General features: G+C 43.8%; 1 protein-coding gene across 3 annotated transcripts in view; it reads right to left on the bottom strand.

Moving 5' to 3' along the window:
• Positions 1-5,020: 5,020 nt before the first annotated feature.
• CDC25C (cell division cycle 25C) overlaps positions 5,021-18,043 on the bottom strand; it is a 48,502-nt gene continuing 35,479 nt past the window's right edge. For 2 of the 3 annotated variants that reach the window (XM_008014574.3, XM_008014575.3), the window contains exons 9-15: positions 12,048-12,200; positions 10,713-10,814; positions 9,577-9,639; positions 6,918-7,016; positions 6,242-6,375; positions 5,767-5,878; positions 5,021-5,588 (exon numbers count right to left, since the gene is read on the bottom strand). In XM_008014574.3, the coding sequence (XP_008012765.1) occupies positions 5,439-5,588; positions 5,767-5,878; positions 6,242-6,375; positions 6,918-7,016; positions 9,577-9,639; positions 10,713-10,814; positions 12,048-12,200 (813 nt within the window). In that variant the 3' untranslated portion in view covers positions 5,021-5,438. The remainder of the gene's footprint in view (positions 5,589-5,766; positions 5,879-6,241; positions 6,376-6,917; positions 7,017-9,576; positions 9,640-10,712; positions 10,815-12,047; positions 12,201-18,043) is intronic. The other variant, XM_008014576.3, reaches the window with a different exon arrangement.

The raw sequence follows: 18,043 nt of genomic DNA, 5'->3' as shown, positions 1-18,043 counted from the left end.
GAACCATCCCACCTGGCCTAATGTTTGTATTTTTAGTAGAGACCAGGTTTCACCACATTGGCCAGGCTCCTCTCAAACTCTTGACCTCAGGTGATCCGCCCCTCCTCAGGCTCCCAAAGTGTTGGGATTACAGGCATGAGCCACAGTGCCCAGTCTCGAGAAGTTTTTGGCTCAAAAGACTTCTGTTCAATATCATTTGACCTCCTGATGAATAAATACCAGTGCAAGGACACCAATGCTGAGCACACTCCCTACATTGCCTCGTATTGAGGTCTCTGGGCTGGAGTTTTAGTGCCTGCTCTTAACCTTATCTCTTAAGCCAAAGCAACCCTTATGACCCTAAATTCTCAAGAGCTTACCACTGAGGCTTTTATAGATTTAACACCCACTACAGTGCCAACTCTGGAAAGGCACACTGGTTTTTGTTTTGTTTCGTTTTGTTTCTTTTAGACAGGGTCTTGCTGTCATCCAGGCTAGAGTACAGTGGATGGATCATAGCTCAATTCAACCTTGACCTCCTGGGCTGAAGTCATCCTCCTGCCTGACCCTCCCCAGTAGCTATGGCTACAAGTGTGCACTACCATGCCCAGCTAAGTTGATTTTTATTCTATAGAGATGGGGTCTTGCTATGTTGCCCAGGCTGGTCTTAAACTCCTGGTCTCAAGGGATCCTCCCACTTTGGCCTCTTAAAGTGCTAGGATTACAGACGTGAGCCACTGCGCCTGGCCAGGCATACTGTTCTTTGATGAATGTTTGGTAACAGCAAAGTCCATGAAGTGGACAGGCTCTGGAGCAATACCGTCTTGTGTCAAATCCCTACTCCACCATTAATTAGCTTTGTGATCTTAAACAAGTTACTTGGCCGGGTGCAGTGGCTCATGCCTGTAATCTCAGCACTTTGGGAGGCTCTAGTTGAAGACTAGAGCTCAGATTGCCTCCATGAAAGTTAGAAGGGAGAGAGCTGGGCGCAGTGGCTCAGGCCTGCAATCCCAGCACTTTGGGAGGCCGGGGTGGATGGATCACAAGGTCAGGAGTTTGAGACCAGCCTGGCCAACATGGTGAAACCCCGTCTTCTACTAAAGATACAAAATATTGGCTGGGCGTGGTGGCACACGCCTGTAGTCCCAGCTACTCAGGAGGCTGAAGCAGAATTGCTTGAACCTGGGAGGCAGAGGTTGCAGTGAGCCTAGATAGTGCCACTACACTCCAGGCTGGTAACAGAGCAAGACTCTGTCTCAAAAAAAAAAAAAAAAAACAAAAAAACCCAAAACAAAACAAAAATTAAAATTAGAAAAAAAATACAAAAATTATCCAGGTGTGGTGGCAGATGCCTGTAGTCCCAGCTACTCGGGAAGCTGAGGTGAGAGGATTGTTTGAGCCTGGGAGGTGGAAGTTGCAGTGAGCTGAGATCGTACCACTCCACTCCAGCCATGGCAACAAGTGAGACTCTGTCTCAAAAAATAAAATAAAATAAAATAAAAAAGAGTTAATCCCTCTGTTCCTCAATTTATTTATCTTCATAAAGAAATGCACATAATAATGAATACCCGCCTCACAGACTTGTTGTGAAAATTAGTGTGTGTGTGTATATATGTATATACTCATACATATATATATGAGTTTAGAGATAGTCTTGTATGCAGTAAGCACCTGAAAAATGTTAGCTACTATTGTTATTCCCGAAAATAACATGAATCAAATCATATAGTCCCTATACAATGAGATGATATTATAAGAAAGCAGTGGGCTTATATTAGGCCAGGCACAGTGGCTCACGCCTGTAATCCCAGCACTTTGAGAGGCTGAGGCAGGTGGATCACGAGGTCAGGAGTTTGAGACCAGCCTGATCAACATGGTGAAACCTCATCTCTACTAAAAATACAAAAATTAGCCAGGCGTGCTGGCACGTGCCTGTAATCCCAGCTACTTGGGAGGCTGAGGTAGGAGAATCACTTGAACCCGGGAGGCGGAGGTTGCAGTGAGCTGAGATTGCACCACTGCACTCCAGCCTGGTGGCAGAGCGAGACTCCGTCTCAAGAAAAACAAAATAAAATAAAATAAAATAAAAAATACCAAAAAATGTTGACTTTGAATACAATTTTCCATAAGGAAGATAATTAAGCCCTAGTTTTTTGTTTTGCAACTCAGAATTTCCACTTAAGACTACTGACACGTGGGCACATGTGCATCAATCTCTATCCATGTTGGGACTTGGTTCTACCCTTCTGGGGAGAATTATCAGGAAATGACCCACTAGGGTAGGCAGTGAGTTAAGGACCTCTCCTCACACTTCAAAGAGGTGCTTCAAGCAGTTTTCTCTTCTGGCTACTAGGAATTCCTATAGGGGCATGTGTGTGGGTGGGGCGGAGGAGCAGCATCTTTCCTTTGGCCATCTCCACCTAATGTAGCAGCAGCTTTTCTCTTTCCCCTAGACCTTTTGGGCTTTGAGTTCAAGGGATTAGGGAGAAGGCCACAGAGGCAGCTTCCTTTTTGACAGACAGGCCATAGCTAGGAGTGGAAGCTACAGACTTCAGCAGGATGGCTTGGAGAATACAGCAGTGCCCTCTGCTGTGAAGCATGCATGTGACACTCTAGGGCAAGAGCATGTGCAAACCTTGCCAAACAAAAAAATTAAAAACCAGTCCAGCCACTCAGGCATGTGCTTGGGCCGCCCTATGGCTACAATCCCCCTTCCCTCCCACTCACTTTAAAAAAGTGTCTCTGTTCCAGAGCCTGGGAAGAGGGTATGTTTGTCTCTATTCTATCTCAGCCTAGGCTGTAGAGGGCTTTGTCCTGTTCAGTCCTGGGCTATCAGTCCTACTAGGTTAATACCAGAGAATGACAATGTTCAGTCAATTCTACTGCCACCTAAGACTAAGTAGGGCCACACCTTACTGCAGATAAAGTCCTATTCATATTAAAAAGCTCCAAGAAAGGAAACCCTGGCATATTGAATAATACAGTTTAAAAATCTTCCTGAAGTCTAATGGATCTTGCTTTGTTTTATTCCTATCTTCATATATCACAAATCTCTACTTCCAACCATCCTAAATCCTAAAGCTTGTCTTTGTGAGATGTGAAATGGAGTGGAGAAAAGACTTAAAAGTCAAAACCCTCCGAGGCTATAGATAGAGAAGTTTTTTTTTTTCTTTGAGACAGAGTCTCGCTTTGCCACCCAGGCTGGAGTGCAGTGGCGCAATCTTGTTCACTGCAACATCTGCCTCCCAAGTTCAAGTGATTCTCCTGCCTCTGTCTCCCGAGTAGCTGGGATTACAGGCAGCCACCACCACGCCTGGCGAATTTTTGTATTTTTAGTAGAGACAGGGTTTTGCCATGTTAGCCAGGGTTGTCTCGAACTCCTGACCTCAGGTGTTCCACCAGCCTCAGCCTCCCAAAGTGCTGGGATTACATGTGTGAGTCACTGCTAAGATGGAACCTTTGAGCCCAACTGAGATCTGTCATTTGCCTTAGAGAATGTCTAGATACCACATGCTGCTGAGTCTGTGGTGCGCTTTTAGTAACTCATGCCATGGAATGATCTAGGAAAGGAAAGCCTAGGACATTGCTGAAGAAAACTGTTTGAAAGGCTTACCTTAATTCCAGAGCATCGGTTCTCTTTTTTTGAGATGGAGTCTTACTCTGTTGCCCAGGCTAGAGTGCAGTGCATTTTGGCTCACTGCAACCTCCACCTCCTGAGTTCAAGCAATTCTCCTGCCTCAGCCACCCTAGTAGCTGGGATTACAGGTGTGTACCTCCACGCCTGGCTAATTTTTTTTTTTTTTTTTTTTTTTTTTTTTTGAGATGGAGTCTTGCTCCGTCGCCCGGGCTGGTTTTTTGTATTTTTTAGTGGAGACGGGGTTTCACCATGTTAGCCAGGATGGTCTCGATCTCCTGACTTCGTGATCCGCCCGTCTCGGCCGCCCACAGTGCTGGGATTACAGGCGTGAGCCACCGCGCCCGGCCCAACCTGGCTAATTTTTGTATTTTTTTTTAGTAGAGATAGGGTTTTACCATGTTGGTCAGGCTGGTCTTGAACTTCTGACCTCAAGTGACCTGCCCGCCTTGGCCTCCCAAAGTGCTGGGATTACCAGAGCACTGCTTCTTAAGCCTTAGCATGTATTAGAATCAACTGAAAAGGGAGATTTTTAAAACCCAGTTTTCTGAGCCCTAACCTCAGAAGTTCTGATTTAAGAGGTCTGAGGTGAGGCCTGAACATCTGTATTACTTTTTTTTTTTAGAGACGGAGTCTTGCTCTGTCACCCAGGCTGGAGTGCAGTGGTGCGATCTTGGCTCACTGCAAGCTCCGCCTCCTGGGTTCACGCCATTCTCCCACCTCAGCCTCCTGAGTAGCTGGGACTACAGGCGCCCACCACCACGCCTGGCTAATTTTTTTTTTTTTGTATTTTTAGTGGAGATGGGGTTTCACCATGTTAGCCAGGATGATCTCGATCTTCTGACCTCGTGATCCACCCGCCTCAGCCTCCCAAAGTGCTGGGATTACAGGCGTGAGCCACCACGTCCGGCCGAATATCTGTATTTCAAACAAGTTCAGATGATGTTGATGATCTAGGGTCCAAACTTTGAGAATTAGTGGTTTTTTGTTTTGTTTTTGTTTTCTGAGACAGAGTCTCTCTCTGTTGCCCAGGTTGGAGTGCAGTGGCACGATCTCATTGCAACCTTCACCTCGTGAGTTCAAGCGATTCTCCTGTGTCAGTTTCCTGAGTAGCTGGGACTACAGGAGCATGCCACCATGCTGGCTAATTTTTGTATTTTTAGTAGAGATGGGGTCTCACCATGTTGGCAAGTTTGGCCTCGAACTCCTGACCTCAAGTGATCCACCCACTATGGTCTCCCAAAGTGCCAGGATTACAGATGTAAGCCACGGCCTAAGAATTGCTGGTTTAGAGAAAAGCATGTTGGCCTCAGCTGAGAATAAAGATAATATGTCTGAAGTAGTCTAACTTGGTGATCTCCTCTGTAGACAGATCTTCTAGGAGCAGGCTAGGCTCACAATCACACCTCTCATTCTGTAGTGTTTATTTTTCCATTTTTAAAATAGAGGGGGAAACAAAGAAGGAAAATACAAAGAAAGAGGGTAGATAACTCTCTTGCATAGCCAGAAGCCCAGAGAGAAAGAGTTGGCTGGCCTGTGAGAAGACATGAGGAATTGGGAAGAGGAATGCCAGAGTTCCCTGAACCAACAAAAATCTCTCTGCAACTCAAGTCTGCCTTATAGAGCCACTCCAGGACTCTGCCACCAGCTTTCAGCTCTGCTGAAACCGAAGCCATTCCCAGGCCTGTATACAAGTTGGCAGCCTGGTGGTTTGCAGAGACATCTTTTAATAATCTTGGGTTTGGCCATCCAGAAGGCCTCTTTCTGCTCAGGGTTTCTGCAGTGTCTTTTGGTGACTCGTTAGCAGCCTGTGGTTGGAATGTTGTCACGGGCTCACATCCTTCACCAGAAGGGCAATCTGCTCCCGCAGCTGCCGCTCCCCTTCCTGCACTTTGCTCTGGCTTCGACACCTCAGCAACTCAGCCTTGTGGTCCTGATGATGCATAGGGCAGTAGCTCTGTGGTTCACACAGCTCCTGAAAGGTAAGGAACAGAGTAAGGGATTCTCTAGACTCCTGAACTCTACCTACGAAGGATAATAGAGATGCTGCTGCTGGCAGTGGCCAAGGAGGAGCAGCAGTTTCTTCTCTGAGGGCTTTGCAGGCCCTGGGAGTTGCATGCTAAAGTTGGCTCCCCGCATGCCCCACCCTTTACCAAATATTCTGGAAAGAAGTCTCTGTAGCCGCCTTTAAGGATATATAGCTCTGGGTAGTACAATGCAGGATACTGGTTCAGAGACCTGTCCTCTTCACGCAGAGAGCGGCACCTTTAGAGAGAACCCAGAGATGGGTGGGGTGGAAAGAAACAAGGTCAGGATCCCAGGGGCTATTCACTGGGCAGGGAGGAGAGGAATTGACTATTGCCCACCTCAAAAAGGACCTTCCAATCTCACTGTGTTTGCAAAAAAAGGTCCAAGTAGCACCACCCTTCCTCCCTTCCTCCACTGCGGCCTCATTCTCAGTCCCTTTTCCTTTATTGTTTCATACTTTTCAATTTTAGAAACGTCTTCCTTCAACCTCCCTAACATTCTTCAAACTGTAGAATCCAGTCAGTCTCTGTCTGAACTGGTGTGGGAAGTCCAACTCAAAATCCATTTCCATCACCCGCCAGACCCCATTTAGACACTCACATTCGGGGGCCCCTCTCTGAGGAGAATTCACAGTGGAACACGATGATTATTCTCTTCTGGGTGTCCAAAGGGACAATGGGCTTCTTTAGAAAGAAGCTAAACAGTTCTTCCTGACTATACAAGTTTAAGGCTCCCTGTAGAAAAAGAATTTTAGTATTTCCTCAGGGGCTTATAGACAGTGCCAATACTTAGAAATGACTGAGACACCAACCTGGGATAATTTGGACCAGAAAAGCTGGACTATGAGCACCTTTAGGGCAGGGGTCTAAGTATATCTCTGCATATACCCTGAACGCCTGGCATAGAGCTTGGTATGTAGTAGATGGTCAATAAATGTTCATAGAACTGAACTACTGGAAGTATAGGGATCACTGCAAGGAATGTTCATGAATATTAAGTGTTTGCAAAGTGCTTCAGTCCTTGGATTCATGTTTTTATTTCTAGGTAGGACCCCTTGGCTCCTACAGAAAAGAGGGAGATAGATCTAGGAAGGAAAGGGAAAGTAAGCTGCTTAAGGTATACAGAATTAAAATAATGAGGACCTCAGCCTTGCTGTGCTTCAAATATGTAATCTTTGTCCTGATTCTAGAGTTCATAGGCCCCTTTGTCCACAGACTCTTCTCAATAAAGAGCTAGCTCCAGTACTCCCCTACTAATGGCCACAATGTCATCTCACCTGGATGTGTCCTCCCAGGTACTCATATGGATAGCGACAATCAATGACATAAAACTTCTCAATCAGACCCTGGAACTTCCCCGACAGTAAGGCAGCCACCTGGACAGAAACAATGACTGAATATTCTGCTCACTACAACTCTGAGTGAGAGAAGGGTCAATGACACAGTTCCTTACAAGCATACTCCTGTTATGTCCACTGTATGTCCAGCCTCCAAAGTCATCCCATATTTGATATGTGGCAATGATTCAGCCCCACCCCACAAAAGAGAATGAAACAGGAAGTGGCCCTTTTAGAGAACCAAAATAGCTGGCACTGCCAAGATATCAAGGAAATCCACATTCAGGCTACCCGTCTGGGGACAGGCATGGCTGGAATCAGCCTCTCAGGAGACACCCAAGGACTTCTGCAGTGGCAGAGGCAGCAGCTAGAGATCTCGAAATTGCAGGAAGAAATGCAAAATGGTTCCCTACCCACCATCAAAAAGGAAGAAAATAAGTCTTTCAGGAAAGGATATGGAAGGGAAAGGTTGATACCTAGAGGAAGGAAGAAACTGAAGCTACTTGTAGGAGTGTAAATTGGTTCAGCCTTTCTGGAGGGAACTTTGTAAATACATATACAAACAAATGTAATTACACTTTGACTCAGCAATTTCTAATATCTTAAGTAAACAGGAAAAGTACACAAAGATGTAGGCACAATTATATTCATCTCAGCATTGTTTTATATTATCAAAATACTAGAAATAACTTCAATATTCAATAATAGGGGTTTGGTAAAATAAATTGTACATGTCAGTAGAATAGAGCAGCATTATATAGCCATTAAAATGATAATATAGATATCTTATTATTGATATAGAAAGATGTCTATAATGTCTTACTAAGCAAATTGCAATACTATACGTTCATCATGATCCTTTTTTTTTTTTTTTTTGAGATGGAGTTTCGCTCTTGTTGCCCAGGCTGGAGTGCAATGGTGAGATTTCGGCTCACTGCAACCTCTGCCTCCTGGGTTCAAGCAATTCTCCTGCCTCGGCCTCCCAAGTAGCTGGGATTATAGGCATGCACTACCACACCCAGCTAATTTTATATTTTTAGTAGAGACAGAGTTTCTCCATGTTGGTCAGACTTGAACTCCCAACCTCAGGTGATTCACCTGCCTCGGCCTTCCAAAGTGCTGGGATTACAGGTGTGAGCCACTGTGCCCGGCCCATGATCCTATATCTATAAAACATATGCTAGAATAAAATCTGGGGCTGGGCACGGTTGCTCACATCTGCAATCCCAGCACTTTGGGAGCCAGAGGAGAGTGGATCACCTGAGGACAGGAGTTTGAAATCAGCCTGACCAACATAGAAAAACCCCCCTGTCTCTACTAAAAATACAAAAATTAGTCAGGTGTGATGGCGGGCACCTGTAATCTCAGCTACTTGGGAGGCTGAGGCAGGAGAATCACCTCTGGGAGGCAGAGGTTACAGTAAGCTGAGATTGTGCCATTGCACTCCAGCCTGGGCAAGAAGAGTGAAACTCCATGTCAAAATAAAATAAAATAAAATAAAATCTGGAAGGCCATAGGAAAATATTACTAGTGGTTGTCTCTGGTGATGAGATTGTGGGTATGGTGACCAAATAATTTTTGTACAAACTGGGAGACTTTTGAGAATGAAAGCAAACACTATTAATAATTACCCTCACTAATAGATGTAAATGGGATTGCAAAATGTAAACGAGGGTGCATGGTCACCCTAATTGAGACCATTTTTTGTGTGTGATTTTTGTATTTTCCTTTCTTTTTTTTTTTTTTTTTGAGATGGAGTCTCACTCTGTTGCCCAGGCTGGAGCGCAATAGCGTGATCTCAGCTCACTGCAAGCTCTGCCTCCCAGGTTCATGCCATTCTCCTGCCTCAGCCTCCTGAGTAGCTGGGACTACAGGTGCCTACCACCACGCCCAGCTAATTTTGTGTGTTTTTAGTAGAGATGGGATTTCACTGTGTTAGCCAGGATGGTCTCAATCTCCTGACCTCGTGATACGACTGCCTCAGCCTCCCAAAGTGCTGGGATTACAGGCATGATCCACCTCACCCAGCCCTTTGTATTTTCCTTTCTTTCTCCCTTTTTTCTTAAATAATAATTATTTTTTGAGACAGAGTCTCACTGTGTCGCCCAGGCTGGAGTACAGTGGCATGATCTCTGCTCACTGTAACCTCCCCAAGCGGGGTTCAAGCAATTCTTGTGCCTCAGCCTCCCAAGTAGCTGGGATTACAGGCACACACTACCACGCCTGGCTAATTTTTTTGTATTTGTATTAAAGATGGGGTTTCGCCATGTTGGCCAGGGTGGTCTCCAACTCCCGGCCTCAAGTGTCTGAGATCTGCCTGCCTCAGCCTCCCAAAATGCTAGGATTACAGGCGTGAGCCACCATGCCTGACCCCTCCCTTTTTCCTTTTTACAACAACTATGTATCATTTGTTTAAATTAAAATGGAAGGAGAGAGAAGAATGGGGAAAAAGGAGTCCTTTAATATAGCTTTAGTTGAATAAGGAGCCTATGTGAGTGAACACAGTGAAAGAAATACAAATGGAAATGGGGATTTTAGGGACAGAACAGACCAGATGGTAACTTATGTAACCGGTTACCATCTCCAGAAATCTGCTTACCGTTTCTGGGTTGACATACTTCAGATCTTGGTGTTTCCCTGACACGGTTGGCAGTGCACATACCTAGAAATACACAAGAGCTGAAATAAAAGCGAGTATTCCACACTCGAGTTTCAGCTCAAAGACCCTTATTTTGTCCTTCTTTCCAAGTGACCCTTAAAACCCCAGAGGCCTTCAAAAAAATCAGTGTCTCTATAAAGTGCAAATACATCAAGTCCATTTCTAAGAACTGATCCTAAAGAACAAATCAAGGATGTGTACGAAGTTTTGGATTTCTCTACAAATATATTCATCTTGGTATCATTCATAAGAAAAAATTGTAAAACTAAATATCTTACAAGAAGGGATTTATGAAGAAATTATGAGCAGCCAAAACAAAAATGAAATAATATGGAGCTATTAAAATGAAATGGGCTGGGCATGGTGGCTCATGCCTGTAACCTCAATGCTTTGGGAAGCCAAGGAGAGAGGGAATTTCTTGAGGCCAGGAGCTCGAGGCTGAAGTGAGCTATGATCATGCCAATGTACTCCAGCCTGGGTAACAGAGCGAGACCTTGAATCTTAAAAGAAAGAAAGAATGAAGCATAACTGCTTAGTAATAAGAAAAAAGGTGCTCCTGATATAATTATTAAATAAGAGGAAAAACTCAACAGATAACAAAACAATATAAACTATTTTTGTAGAAAAGCAAAAACTGTATTTTTATATGTGTTTGTGAAAACACAGAAAAAAATCTGTAAGAATATATACGTTCTGCAATTACACAGACAGTAGGGGGGAAAAAAGAATATATACTAAGCAATATTACCCTGGTTAATAAAGTTTGGGATAAATTTCTTCATTTTCTACTTTTTCTGTAACAACCAAGTATTATTTACATAATTTTAAAATATGTTTTTAAACAGAAAAAAGGTAAAAAGTCTCATACTTTCCCCTGTGTTCTGGATCTTCCCAGAAGAATAATAAATATTTTCTTTCTGGAAAGGCTTAGGGCCTGGATCTACCACTAGAGTACTGTCAGGTTATCAAATAGTATTTGGTGAGGATGCATATTTACACCAGGCATTCTCTGCAAACAGAGAAGATTCAGATCCAAATGACTCACTGAAATACAGGATGGGTGTAGCCAAACTCACCTTGGAGAAATCACCAATCAGGTGCCCCTGGTTAGAATCTTCCTCCATCATCTGAGTGATATTAATGTCACACAGAGAGACTGTCTTCTTTAAATGTAAGCCCTGAAGATGACAAGATTCCCACCCCACACCCAATCCTCATGTTAAAGGTTTAAAAACCAGTGGATGGAGTGGGTCATGGTGGCGCACATTTGTAATCCTAGCTACTTGGGAGGCTGAGGTAGGAGGATTGCTTGAGCCCAAGAGGCCAAGGCTGTAGTGAGCTACGATCACACCACTGCACTCTAGCCTGGGAGACAGAGTGAGACCCCATTTATTTAATTATGATTTTTAATAATAAATAAATATTGAGTTTGCAGTGAGTCGAGATCATGCCACTGCATTCCAGCCTGGGTGACAGAGTGAGATTCCATCTCAGGGGAAAATAAATAAATAAATAAGTTGATTTTATAAAATATCCAAATATATTTAGAATTTTAATTTTTTCTTTTATTATTATTTTTTATTACAGATGGGGTCATGCTATGTTGACCAGGCTGGTCTTGAACTTCTGGCCTTAAGTGATACTCCCATCTATTTAGAATTTTTAAAAGTTGGGGAGGGTAAAGGACAGAGGCTAAGTTTTTCAGAAGTTGCTTTCCACAAAAGCAATCTGCTATATGATGTTGTTTCTGTCAGACTCCATGTAAAACGGCAGTGAAATATTCATACCAAAGTTCCCTTGTATTCATTCAGATCTTAAGAAAAAGGTTTGGGAAGGCAGTATGAAGACAACATTTCTTTTTTTTTTTTTTTTTTTTTTTTGAGACAGAGTCTTGCTCTGTCGCCCAGGTTGGAGTGCAGTGGCGCAATCTTGGATCACTACAACCTCTGCCTCCCGGGTTCAAGCGATTCTTCTGCCTCAGCCTCCCTAGTAGCCAGGACTATAGGCACATGCTGCCACGCCCAGCTGAGTTTTTGTATTTTAGTAGAGACGGGGTTTCACCGTGTTACCCAGTCTGGTCTTAAACTCCTGAGCTCAGGCAATCCGCCCGCCTTGGCCTCCCAAAGTGCTAGGATTATAGGCGTGAGCCACTGTGCCTGGCTGATGACAACATTTCTAAAAGTACAATATAGATATACTTTATATATCTATGTTATATAAATATTTTATATACATATATTTCACATGTGGATACAGATGTAGAAAAGACAGACAGATGGAAAGAACAAAGAGGGAAAAGTAAAAGTAAAGAGGAAGAAGACAAAAAAGGCATAATAAAACAATCCTCATACCAGAAAAGCAAAGACATGAGAGATAAGATGAATAAGATTTCCATCTTAAAATGTTCTTACCTTCCTGAGTTTTCCTTGGCCAGAAAAATACTTTTTTTTAACTTTGTCTGGTATCGTGTTGTCCTTGAATTTTTCCACCTGCTTCAGTCTTGGCCTATTCAAGTTCTCTGGCATCGAGGGGGAGCGATATAGGCAGCTTCTGTTCACTGATGCCTGTTTGGGAATATTAAACCCCTTAGTTCTTATGCCTCCAAGTGTGTCTGCAGACCTGCAGCATCAACATCTCCTGGGAGCTTCTTTGAAATGCAGATTTCCAGATGTGAGGCCACACCCCAAATCTACTGAATTAAAATCTGCATTTTAACAAGATGTCCAGGTGATTTCTCAAGTTTGAGAAGCCCTGGGTAGGCAACCTGTCTTCACAGGCCCATTAACATCTTTCTACCTGGACTGCATGATATTCCATCTCCATGGATGTCTTAACTAGCCAAACCAAATTCTGCCGCTGACTGTCTTAGATGCACTAGTTCTTCTAACAGAAAGCAAACATAAGTTCAGTCCCTCCAGTTATGTGACAAAATAATAATAATAAGAAGAAGAATAAGAAGAAGTCCATTTTGTCTCTGGGATCCCAGGACATTGACAATCAGGATTTAAGGACCTCAACAAACCTAAAGATGAAAAGCCAAGAAGAAAAATAGCAAAAGAAGCATCATGCAAGAAAAAAGGACACACTAAAATCAAATAGCATGATGACAATTATAGGATGGATACTATGAAACCCATCAGGGAAAAAAAATGGCTCAATGTCATGAAGAACTAGCCTTGAGAATTGCTTACACAGGAACAGACTAAAGTATAAGAAGATGGACTGTTGTTTATTTGAAAGGCATGGTTTATATCCAGAGTCAAGACGGTCTTATCAAATGGCCTCTGATAACACCTTCCAACTAATCCACAATTCTATCCTGTTGCCACATACTTTGAGATCTCTACCTCTCACCTAGAGAATAGGCAGAAGCTCCTTCTCTAAACACTTATCGTACTACCTGTTATGGACTGATTTAGGATGGGCGGCTATACAATAAGAGAGCCATAACTGGAAGGTAGCTTGATGATCAATGGTTTCTGGAAGAAGAAAATAAGAATAACAACATTTTGCTTTATGACAACTATGGATATTATGATTTTATCACACACATGGTCCTATCTCTTGCTCATGGTACCAGCTGATGGTACAGTCCACATTATACGTACCAACATTCTACACCTTTCCCCTTAGACTCCTTCCAAACATTGCCCTATGTCCCCATCCACCCTATCCCCCAGCCACTGATGACTGGACCATATTGCTGGTTGAACACATCTATTTAGTGGTCTAGAATAAGGAAAAATAATCTAGGCCAATCAGGTTCCCTCTCTTGGTAGCCTAACTTGGAAGATGGAAAAATAGTTAGGCAGTAGCAGGAGCCAAAGCCCAAAAGGAAGAAGCCAAGAGATACAGTCAAAGTCACGAAGCCAGTGATGCATGAATGGATCAACCAAAGGTAGGGTAGGAAAGGAGATTTGGTGAGGCACTGAGGAGTTGGGTGCCTGGTCTCCATGACAGACAGGACTTCATATAACTTCAACTTTCCCCTGAGAAGGCAGGGGAAAGCTAGATGAGGTTTTCAGAAGGGGCTTCTCTAGAACACACCATAATAATTATGCTAAGAGCCATATTATTAAGAGTTTGGAATTAATTAGCTAATTGAAACTTATCTTTTTTGTTGTTGTTGTTGAGGTAGGGTCTCACTCTGTCACCCTGGTTGGAGTACAGTGGCACAATCTTAGCTCACTGCAACCTCTGCCTCTCAGGCTGAAGCGATCCTCCCAACTCAGCCTCCTGAGTAACTGGGACTACAGGTGTGCATCACCATCCCCAGCCAATTTCTGTACTTTTTGTAGAGACAGGGTTTTACCATGTTGCCCAGGCTGGTCTCGAACTCCTGGGCTTAAGTGATCCATCTGCCTCAGCCTCCCAAAGTGCTGGGTTTACAGGCATGAGCCACCATGCCTGGTCTGTATCCATTTTTAAGCATTGTATCTAATAAATTTTTGCCCAACCCAAGGTCACAAAAATTGTCCCCTGTTTTCTTTGGAATTTTTTTTTTTTGTTTTTTTTTTTTGAGACAGAGTCTTACTCTGTCGCCCAGGCTGGGGTGCAGTGGCGTGATCTCAGTTCACTGCAACCTCCGCCTCCCAGGTTCAAGTGATTCTCCTTGCCTCAGCCTCCTGACTAGCTGGCATTACAGGTGCCGGCCACCATGCTTGGCTAATTTTTTTTTTTTTTTTTTTTTTGGTGAGATGGAGTCTACCTCTGTCGCCCAGGCTGGAGTGTAGTGGCACGATCTTCGCTCACTGCAACCTTCACCTCCCAGGTTTCAGCGATTATCCTGCCTCAGCCTCCTGAGTAGCTGGGATCACAGGCACCTGCCACCACGCCCAGCTAATTTTTGTATTTTTAGTAGAGACGGGGTTTCACTGTGTTGGCCAGGCTGGTCTCGAACTCTTGACCTCGTGATCCACCCACCTTGCACTCCCAAAGTGCTGGGATTACAAGTGTGAGCCACCATGCCCAACCACTCAGCTAATTTTTTTTTTTTTTTTTTTTGAGACAGAGTCTTGCTCTGTCACTCAGGCTGGAGTGCAGTGGCGCGATCTCGGCTCACTGCAAGCTCTGCCTCCTGGGTTCACGCCATTCTCCTGCCTCAGCCTCCCAAGTAGCTAGGACTACATGCGCCATGCCCATCTAATTTTTTGTATTTTTAGTAGAGATGGGGTTTCACCATCTTAGCCACGATGGTCTCAATCTCTGGACCTCATGATCTGCCCGCCTCGGCCCTCCAAAGTGCTGGGATTACAGGCATGAGCCACCGCACCTGGCTCCACTCAGCTAATTTTCATATATTCAGTAGAGATGGGGTTTCACCATGTTGGTCAGGCTGGTCTCGAACTCCTGACCTCAGGTGATCCACTGGCCTCGACCTCCCAAAGTGCTGGGATTTACAGGCATGAGCCACCGTGCCAGGCCTTTCTTCGGATGGTTTATGGTTTAAAGTTTTAGATTTGGAGCTACGATCCATTTTGTGTTAATTTTAATACATGATGTAGAGCATGGGTTAAAGAACTTTTATCTTTTAACACATGGATTTCCAATTGCTCCCGCACAATTTGTTAAAAAGACTATGCTTTCTCCATTTGATTATTTTTTATCTTGGCTGAATTACCAATTACATATATGCATATGTCTATTTCTCAAATCTCTATTCTCTTGTGCCAATGTTTTAGGTTTCTAGTAGCTATTATAGGGATAATTAAGGTGATTAACATCTTCATATAGTCCAAGGACAAGATGTCAAAAATTAATGACAGCAGAAAACTACTTTCACAAATAGAAACAGCTACTTCAGCGGCCAGGCTTGGTAGCTCACACCTGTAATCCCAGCACTTTGAGAGGCCAAGGTGATTCCGAATCGCTTCAGTCCAGTAGTTCAAAACCAGCTTTGGCAACATGGTGAAACCTTGTCTCTACAAAAAAAAACAATTAGCCAGATGTGGTAGCGTGCGCCTGTAGTCCCAGCTACTTGGGAGGCTGAAGTGGAAGGATCAATTGAGCCCAGGAGGTCGAGGCTGCAGTGAGCTGTGATTGTGCCATTGCATTCCAGCCTAGGTGATAAGTGTGAGACCCTGTCTTTTCTAAAAAAGAGCAAGGTACTTCTTTCCTACACACTTATATGAAAATAAATGTCAACTGATTGCAAAGAATATAAGTGCTAGGTCATGGAGAGATGATGAAGATGGTACTTTAGTTCTGTCTAGCTAGTTAGAAGTTTCCCAGTTCCCAGAAGCTGGTGTGGGAAGATCCCAGGATCATCTGGCTTAGATAGCATTTAAAATCTACTCATTTTCAATCTTTAAGGAATTACTAGAGCGTTTCCAAATATGGGAGTTTTTAAACACTGAGAAAGCCAAAAAGAAGGGAGGGAAACTTACTAGATTCAACTTACTAGATTCAACTCATTAAAAGACTTGATTGAATAATTATTATTTTATAAACTGAATTGAATAATTATTTTATAAACTGGCCTACACACTCTTGAGTACACATAAGCCAGTCCAGCTTCTGTCTGCACCACTCTTCTGCTCTTGTCAAGGCTATCAACAGCCTTCATGTTTCAGCATCTGACAGTCACTTCTCCAGCCACATTATCTTTCTGAACCTCACGTCAGCTTCCATTAAGTTGGCTACTCCATTTTTGTTGGCTTCAATGGCACCTGCAACTCTTTTAGTTATTTTTATTTATTTATTTATTTTTGAGATTGAGTCTCCCTCTGGAACCCAGGATGGAGTGCAGTGGCACAATCTCAGCTCACTGCAACCTCCACCTCCTGAGTTCAAGCGATTCCCCTGCCTCAGCCTCTCAAGTAGTTGGGATTACAGGTGTGCACCACCACCCCTGGCTAATTTTTGCATTTTTATTTATTTTTTTGAGACAGAGTCTGGCTCTGCTGCCCAGTCTAGAGCTCTATGGTGCGATCTCAGCTCACTGCAACCTCTGCTTGCCTGGTTCAAGTGATTCTCCTGTCTCAGCCTCCTGAGTAGCTGAGATCACAAACATGCACCATCATGCCTGGTTAATTTTGTATTTTTATCTTATTATTATTATTGAGACAGTCTTGTTCTGTCGCCCAGGCTGGAGTGCAGTGGCGTGATCTTGGCTCACTGCAACCTCCGCCTCCCGGGTTCAAGTGATTCTCCTGCCTCAGCCTCCAGAGTAGCTGGGACTACAGGCGCCCGCCACCATGCCCGGCTAATTTTATTGTATTTTTAGTAGAGACGGTGTTTCACCGTGTTAACCAGGATGGTCTTGATCTCCTGACTTCATGATCCGCCCGCCTCGGCCTCCCAAAGTGCTGGGATTACAGGCATGAGCCACTGCGTCCGGCCATTATTATTTTTTAATTTTATATTTTTAGTAGAGACGGGATTCACCGTGTTGACCAAGCTGGTCTCAAACTCCTGACCTCAAGTGATCCGCCCACCTCGGCCTCCCAAAGTGCTAGGATTACAGGCATGAGTCACTGCGCCCGGCCTAGTTCTTTATTTCTAGTACAGGCAGCCCCTACACTAGAAGAACCATGATGCTTCTACCTCTGTGCCCTCTCCTTTGCTCCTTGTCAATTTTCTTTGTTAGGCCTCCTTACCTATCAAACCTGTAATAGATGCTGGATTCATCAGGGCTAGGCCCTGGCCCTTTTCTCTTTTATCTCTTCTCTCTAGCCATAGGTAATTTCTTCTACCTATGAATTTAAATTTTCACTCTAAGCTAATGATTCCCCAATTTTTCTATCTTAATCAAGTCCTCTGCTCTGACTTCAGAACTTCCAAATTCACATATGGAAGCTTGATACGTTTTGAGTACCTACTAGGTGACGTAGCAATGAACAAAAGAGTAAAAGAGACAAGTAGACTAATAAATATACTCTGTACTTTTTCACATAGTGATAAATAGCATAAATCAAAACAAAGAAGGATGAAAAGAAAAACACAGGGGTTGGGAAGTCTGTCAGGAAAGGTCCTTATAAGACATATATACAGAGATGAGACTGAAATGAGGAAGAAAATCATGGATTATCTTGGGGGGGAAAGTTCTAGGATGACAGAACAACAAATGCAACGGCCCTGGGTGAGAATAACAAGGCAGCCAGTGAGAGAGCCCATTTAGTATGGTACCACTTTTTTTTTCTTGAGACAGGGTCTCACTCTCTCATCCAGGCTGGAGTGCAGTGGCATGATCACAGCTCACTGCAACCTCGACATCCCAGGCTCAAGTGATCCTCCCACCTCAGCCTCCCAAGTAGCTGCAACTACAGGCTTGCACCACCACACCTTGCATTTTTTTTTAGAGACAAGGTCTCTCTTTATTGCCCAGGCTGGTAGTGAACTCCTGGGCTCGAATGTCCTCTTGCCTTAGCCTCCCAAAGTGCTGGGATTACAGGTGTGAGCCACCACA

The sequence above is a fragment of the Chlorocebus sabaeus genome, chromosome 23, assembly GCF_047675955.1.
Source record: "Chlorocebus sabaeus isolate Y175 chromosome 23, mChlSab1.0.hap1, whole genome shotgun sequence".
NCBI classification, from domain to species: Eukaryota; Metazoa; Chordata; class Mammalia; order Primates; family Cercopithecidae; genus Chlorocebus; species Chlorocebus sabaeus.
Note: the sequence above shows the minus strand (reverse complement) of the source record. Positions and strands in the feature narration are given on the sequence as shown.